Genomic DNA, 8,072 nt, shown 5'->3' on the forward strand with positions numbered 1-8,072 from the left:
TGTTTCTCCTCTATTCCCCGCCTTTCTGAAACGCGTCGATTTTTCTCGAAAAGCGAGGTTTGCTCTGATTGGCCAGCTATCCAGTGCGTTGTGATTGGCCGAATGCCTCAAGCGTGTGACGGAAATGTTACGCCCCTTAGCATACTGTGATGCCGTCTCCCAGCAGGACGAGACAAAACCAATAAAACCCATTACAAATGAGGCATTTGTTGCATCCAGTGGGGACATAATTACTGATTATAATGACTTATACTGTCTTTTTACGCGTTGCGTTGCGTATCGTGCTGCGTAAACATAAAACCATGTCTGCATTTGTGATTGGAGAAACAACAAACAACAAGCCTACTCTACACTGCTCAAAACTCGCGTTTGAATCATCAGTGGCAAATTATTTAAATATAATAATTATTATATTTAATAATAATTAAATATAGACAGACTGTCCTTGCAAGGTTGGAACTGCCCAACTTTATAGAAACAGCCTTTGTGCCACAGACGCATTGTAGGCTACTGGTTCAGGAAACAGTCCTCATCCTCCATAAAATGCGCTGAATATTGCTGAATAATCTGAATATTTGGGTTGAACTGTTCCGAAACACACAGCGACTCCACAACATGGCAGCGGCGGCAACACCAAGAATTAAAGTTACGCCTTCTTTTTTTGTGTGAACATTGGGCGGCGTTATGCAAATCTTCCCACATCGTGACGTAGGTATGTGGGGGCGTGTTAGAACGAGCCATTTTAGGTAGGCGTGATTGACTCTTAACTTTTATAAAGAATATCTCTTTGGATTTGAGACTTTAGTCTTTGCAACTTTACAGATCTTCTTTATGCACCAAGAGCTTGTAACACTCCAAAGAGAAAGGAAACATTTAAATCGTATCATATGACTCCTTTAATTATATACACTCTATATATGTTTTTGTTGCCTGTAGATTCTTTACTGGGAGATGGACAATCAGAATGAAACAGAGAGAGTTAAGATTCTCTTCCGACCTGAAACCAACATGAGACTGAAGAACCTGACCAGCTACACATACTATATGGTCAAGCTGTCTGCCTTCAATGCTGCTGGAGACGGTCCGTTCAGTGAGCCCAGGAGGGGGCGCACTCTTCAGGCAGGTGAGCATCTGCACAAATCATCCTAACGGCCATTAAACTCCCATTCAGAACTGATCACAGAGGCCCCCACTGACCTAAGCACAAACCGTTACACCATTTAAGGCTAAACTATAAATCTGACCACAGACCAAGGGCAACACGTCCACTTCCATATTGTGTTCTTCTCCATGCATGAAAACCAGGTCGACACCTGATCATATTTTGGAGCATGCGGCGTTATATCACCATTGCATCATTCACATTAGCAATTCATGTGTTCTACATTAAATCATTCACTCTATAAATGTTGTCGGAATGAATTACGCACAAGCAGGGAGTGATTTGACCTCAGGCTCCACCTCACTGAAATGACGGGGAGAGGCTCGTTACCCACGAGTCACCTAAAAAAAAAAACAATTTGAAAATTATTCAGATGGTCTTGATGTGACCTCATTTGTTCAAACAGAGGAAACTCACCACCTCTACCTCTCTTTGACATTTCCTAAAGCAATGAGCTGCATTTGTGTAAGAGGACAGATTTGCATATCTAGCACTGTAAAATCACCGAGAGAGTGGGATATAGTCACTTTTATAGATTTGTTTTTATTAAACATATTACATCAGACTCTAAAATCAGATTGGATGTGCCACATTCGAAGCTGTTGCAAAATAGCCAATATGCTCACACCTGTGACAGATACCAGTTTATATTAATATGCTTTTAGTAAGTTGCTGATGCTTAGCAACTGTAAACACCCTATAGTTAATCTAAAAACTTTCAATTTATTAATACTAAAATTAATATTATTTAATAAACATTCACAGAAAAAACTTCTAACTTATTAATATAAAAACTACTGAGTTTCTTTTATGTTTATTTGCTGCCAAATGTTGACAAAAAGTGATTTTTTTTTGCCAGCTTAATTAGTAAAGTTCTTATTATTTAAACTCTGAAAATTCATGAAATGGTCTTTTTTTCTGAAATTGAGTAGCAATTATTGTGGCAAGTTAAATGGAAGGAAGCATTATTAGAGTCATTTGTCATATTGCTGTTTTATACAAGCAATAAGCCTCTTTCCTTTAAATATTTTTCAATAATTCAATGATCCATCAAGAGAGAAAGTATGCTTTCCATAAATATTAAAAGTCATTTTAGGAAAATAGTTTGTTTATTTTATCTTATTGTTTTTCACATTTATTTGCTTAGACAATTTCTTTGTTTTTTTTCTGGTTCTTGTGTATACAATACGCTCTTTGAAAAAAATGTAATAATTTGATTTATAATACGAAACCGTAATGTGGTCAAGATCTTCATGTGGTTACATTATGCATAAAAACACTGCTTAATTATGGTAAAAAAAAAAACGTAACGCAAACACGGCCTCAAAGGTTTATTGCTTTAACATAGATTGTATTTGTTGCATTGATCAAACTACACCGTTCTCGCAGCCCCCAGTGCTCCCAGCTTCATCAGTTTCTCTGAAGTGACCAGCAGCACTCTGAACGTGTCCTGGGGTCTCCCGCTGTCCCCCAATGGTGTGGTGGAAGGCTACAGGGTGGTATATGAGCCCACTGCCCCTATTCAAGGTCAGTCTATAGCTGCATGTTTTCACTCTATCCGTAGCTCTGTTTTCATAATGTTCTGGTTTGAACAGTGGCTTTTTTTTTACATCAATAGTAGAGTTTTGATGTTTGATGATGATGTGATGAGTTGTTTATATAAAACTCATTTTCTTGTTATTGTTTCCATGGCTCTGTGTTAAGTTTTCTCAAAGCCAGAAGCAGAAAATAGCTGACTTTAATAATATTAATGTCAACATTGCTGGAGTAATTGATTTTGACTCGCTGTTCCTAGGTAGGAAGATGCTGTAGCATTGTAGTGTTTGTTTGAATAAAAGGAGTTCTTGTGCGGTAGTGTGTAATTGTGCAGTCTTGTGTGTGTGTGTGCATATTAGGTGTGACTAAAGTGGTAACGGTGGATATCCGTGGCAGCTGGCAGCGCTGGCTGAAGGTGCGTGACCTGACCAAGGGCGTGACCTATTGCTTCCGCATACAGGCCAAAACTATTGCTTACGGGCCTGAGGCAGAGGCCAACATCACAGCGGGTCCTGTCAAAGGTGAGCTACACAACCAAACAAAAACCGATCAGGAAAACTCTCAGGGTCGCTGAGCACAGCTTACATTCCCCACTCCTCAGCGAGAGGTGTCAGAAATCCAAGGTGTGAAAAAACACCTGTGTGGATCAATATCTCACAGTGGTGTAGGCGTTTGGTTTAGCTTTAGATCTTCACTCACAAGGGTCGGATCACTCGCCTGTTCTTCTCAGTTCACTGCACGCTCTCCTCTCTGTTTAGGGTCTCCTGGATCTCCTGTAGAAATGTCAATCACAAAGACAGGATCCATGCTTAACATCCATTGGACACCAGGAGATACAGGAGCAGGACATGTGACTGGCTATGTGATTGAAGCACGCCCATCAGGTACATCGCTCAAAACTCATTTATTTATGTGTGTGTTTATTTATTTTCTGAATGAGAAAACTGACTACATATTAGTACTACCAAGTTAATGGTAATCATTATTTTAGGTGGCAACTGTTAAGTTGTATTATTATAAAATGGGATTGTTTTTATTAATACATTCAATAATTTATTGAACATTCACTATAAATATTTCAGATATTTCATTTTAAAATCAAACTTGAATTTAAATCAAACTTAAATGCCAAAGTTTTTCAAACACCAACCAGGTTGAAACCCCTGAAAATTCATAAATTGAGTTTGACTAATTAAAAGTTAAATCGACTAGCGTTTTTATCAAAAACTAAAACATATAATATAAATATTAGATGAGAAACTTAAACTTAAAAAGCTAAAAATGTGGCAACTAACTGAAATAAAGAATTCAGTAAATAAAACTGAAACGGAAATAAAACTAAATTAAAGCTAAATGGAAATATTAACAAAAAAGGTAACACTTTACAATAAGGTGCATTAGTTAACATTAGTTTAAAATAAAAAGTTGTGCTTGTTAACATTAGATAATGCACTGTGAATTAACATGAACTAACAATAAACATCTGTATTTTATTTAACTAACATTAACAAAGATGAATAAATACTGTAATAAATGTATTGTTCATTGTTTGTTCATGTTAGTTAAAACAATATCTAAAGTTAAAATAACTGAAAATATAAAAAACATTCAAAATATTAATAAAAACGATTGTGTAAATATTTCTAATATACTGTTTGTTTGTTTTTATCATATTGTTTTTACTTTTCCTTCTTGTTAACAGTTTTGAATATACTGTATTTGGTGATTATTTTCATATAGCATCATTAGATTTTAGATTTTGACAGGAATCATGTGGATTTGTTTTTTTTTTGTTTTTGTTTTTTTGTGCATGACATCATATCACTCCAATCCAATAAACTGCACCTGACGCACATTGACAGATTGTAATTTTGTTAAATGTATTTCATTTTGGCAATTTATGTGTTCCCACGTGTTATACAGAGAGTTATCGAGAGAAAAAAATAGGCATCCTTGATGAGCCTCAGAATCCACAAGATCACTGCCATTTTTATTCATTTTGTCAAGCCATGTAATGTTGCAGTTCCTAGAAAAGTTATCAGCCAAAACTAATTTCTACTCACATTTGGCGTTTGATTAGTGTTAATTTAGGAACCTAATTGCTGGTCTGAAATAATCTACTGATCATTTACTTGCCATTGTTGCTGGGATACATTCATATAACTGCCCTTTCCACATCATCATGGTTTGAGTCACATTTGAACATCATTGCTTGTCAGGCAATGAAACAGCTGCTAGCTGCTCTTGATGTCAGCATCTGCTAAGTGAAATGGGACACAGTAATGAACTTAGTGCTTCCAAGTGCATGATGACATTTTCACTGGAAGTGACCTTGCTCTCCGCAGATGAAGGGATGTGGGATACATTTGTGCGGCACTTGCCTCCCACCAGCACCTCTCACTCAGTGAGTCTAGACCGCCTGCGGCAGGGTATCAGTTACCAATTCAGAGTGCTGGCCATCAACCAGTTCGGCTACGGCGTGCCGAGTGTGCCCTCTGCTGCCATGTCAGGTAATTACACCCTCTTGGTGGCCTCCTGTACTGAGGTGAGTCATCAAAAAGATTTTGACAGGGTGTTGCATCAGTTACTGTTGATATTATTTAGCTCTAATGTGACTTTTACACCCACATGAACTGTTCGTACCATGTCCTTCTGAAAAAGCTGCACTTTCAATGGAGCTTTCAGACATGTTTTGTTTACAAATGAACTTCATCTGACATGTTACTGCTAAGATTTGGTAGGAGAAATAAAAATACACAAAAGTTAAATAATTGTAGACATTTAGTAAGAGTATATGGCTATAACATGAATGTGTGTAGCTGAGAAGAGAAATTAGAAGATGAGAAATTATTAAGTTCATTCTGAGTTCTCTGATGTGATTGCACACTTTGTTATCTTGGCACAGTTTGAGACATCTTGGAGATCTTAACTGAATCTCAAGAGAAGGCTTATGAGATGACAGGAGAATAATTTGACTTCTCCAAGTGTTCTTCATTTTATTTCATTGCTGCCTTTGAGAATCAGTTGAGGAAAAAAAGCTTACTTTGTCTTGTTTTCCATTGACTGTTTAAACATCAAATCAATCTTAAATCAAGATACATGTACTTAAAAAATCTAAATAAAGTGAGTTTATGCTTAAAACAAGAAAAAATGGGATAAGAAAAATGAATGTTAAAGAAACAGTTGACCCAAAAATGAAAATTTGCTGAAAAAAATATTCACCCTCAGGTCATCCAAAATGTAGATTTTTTCAGATGAGCAAATTAGCCGCTAAATTTACTAAATGCTAAATTTCTCTTTATCTGTTCAAAATGAAGAAATAAAGTCATCTACATCTTGGATGACCTGAGGGTGAGTAAATCTTCAGCATTTTGGGGGGTTTTTTTTGTGGGGTGAACTGTTCCTTTATTTCAAATGGAAACCCAAGATTATTTTTCTTACCCCATTACCTGTTTTTTGTTTATTTTTTAATTAATTATGATAATTTTTTTTCCCTGAAAACAAGACTTAATATCTTTCATCATTTTGTTTTCAAAGTATTGTACATGTATAGTGTCTTCTTGACGTTAGATGTTTGTACTGGAAAACAAGACAAAAATACTGAGTATACTGATTTTGATTTATTTTTTGCAGTGCATTTGTGATTTAGAGATGTGGCTGTTCTTTTATTCTCTTTTGCTCTTATAAATGTTTACTCATTGAGATTGCCTTGTTTTCATGCGTTTTCCTGTGGTTGAACAACCACATTCCGAATTTGTAAAACATGGACTCTGAACTACCAGTCTGACCCCTTATCACAGATAATACAACCAATTTCTGTCTCATTTGGAAAGTTAATAAATGTAACTGGGGTCATCTAGAGGCCAGTGACTTAAAAGGATCCTGAAACAAATATAATGAAGACCTTTGTATCTCTGAATATTATAGCTGAGTAATAATCGCTGAAACGGTTTCGAGATGTTTATTTGGTCTCATCTCAGAGGCTGTCATATAGTTAATTTGTCGTTAATAACAGCCAAACAAAGTGGTTTTTATTTGTGATATTATAAACCAAGTCATGATTAATTGTGGTGTTTCATTCTAGCTTTAACCTTGACAAGAGTGCAGTCAGTGAGCATAAATTTGAAAGCAAGATTGCAATGTTGCCATCTAAAGTTATACAAAGACAAAAAATGAAGCTGTCGTCTCGCTCAGTCTTTCACTTTGGCCATTGGCAAGTGCTTTCAAGAAAAACTGCCATGTTGCCTCAGCAAGTAATTAATGCAGTGTGGTGCAAGTCCTAGAGGTCTGTTTGTAAACGAAAAGCAAAGTATGTTATCAACATCTCGCATGTCATGGAACTGAAATATTCATACCACAGGCATGCTCCAATCTGTATGTGAGCTGATGTCACTGCAGCTCAGTATTGCTGTCAGAGCAGTCCATCAACGGCTGTCACATATGACTGGAGAGTTCTGGCACATTTAGGCCACGCTCCCCTTTGCTTTAGAGCACTAGAGATGAGCAGATAGGACGCAGGCCAATAAATGTGTCACTGCTGCTCTAAATATGGTTGACGATTACTGCTGCTTCTCTAAAGTAAGAAAATATCTTCCTAAAAGTTGAAGAGTATCACTATTACTATAAAACTAAATTTTAGTAATATGAAGGATTGTAAATTACTTTTCTGAGGCCCTGGTATTAAGATGCATTTTTAGTGATCCGATCACAAGTGGTCAATCAAGACACATTACTGTTTACACCTGGTCTTAACGTGTTTTAAAAGCATCTTCCGTGACTACTTGTGTTCAGATTTCGTCACACTCTGCATCACTTTCACAGGAGCACCAATGCGACACTTAAATATGATTGAATAAATGAAGCCATTATGCTGCTTACAAGCGAGCAGGAAAGGATGCAAATGGTAACCACAATTTCAATCTGTATGTTTTGGCCCAACATTGCGAAGTTGAAATCTATTGGTTTTGGTGTGCTTTCGCAAAGTACGTCCCGTTACGCTCACGTGTTAAGTCAGTGGACAGCAAGTAGGCAGTTTTTTGTGGCTGTTCAAACTCATTAGACCACATGAATGTCTACACAACAAAAGCAATACAGTCGAGTGCGTTTTCGACTACCTCTGGAAGTAGTCGAAAGTGGACAAACTTGAAACGTTTTAAACCCTGTTTACACCCTTATTTAATGCTGTCTCCTCAAAATAGCCGTCTACATGTGACTAGGGATATGCCGGTATCAAATTTTCATGTTGCGATTAATTGCTAATGCTTTTATCACGGTATACAAAATACAAGTCTTAGTTCATTCAAGTATTAAATATTAAATATTGGAATACCTAAGATTAATGAATGTTCAGAAGAATTTTTCATTGGCAGTTTAT

General features: G+C 36.6%; 1 protein-coding gene across 1 annotated transcript in view; it reads left to right on the forward strand.

The window, feature by feature from the left end:
* Nucleotides 1–8,072, forward strand: part of LOC107674633 (protein sidekick-1-like) — a 370,868-nt gene that overhangs the window by 358,458 nt on the left and 4,338 nt on the right. The window contains exons 37-41 of the mRNA XM_016468661.1: nucleotides 937–1,123; nucleotides 2,552–2,689; nucleotides 3,058–3,219; nucleotides 3,457–3,582; nucleotides 5,044–5,208. Of these exons, the coding sequence (XP_016324147.1) occupies nucleotides 937–1,123; nucleotides 2,552–2,689; nucleotides 3,058–3,219; nucleotides 3,457–3,582; nucleotides 5,044–5,208 (778 nt within the window). The remainder of the gene's footprint in view (nucleotides 1–936; nucleotides 1,124–2,551; nucleotides 2,690–3,057; nucleotides 3,220–3,456; nucleotides 3,583–5,043; nucleotides 5,209–8,072) is intronic.

Source organism: Sinocyclocheilus anshuiensis, unplaced genomic scaffold (assembly GCF_001515605.1).
Source record: "Sinocyclocheilus anshuiensis isolate Anshui unplaced genomic scaffold, SAMN03320099.WGS_v1.1 scaffold152, whole genome shotgun sequence".
In the NCBI taxonomy this organism is placed as follows: Eukaryota; Metazoa; Chordata; class Actinopteri; order Cypriniformes; family Cyprinidae; genus Sinocyclocheilus; species Sinocyclocheilus anshuiensis.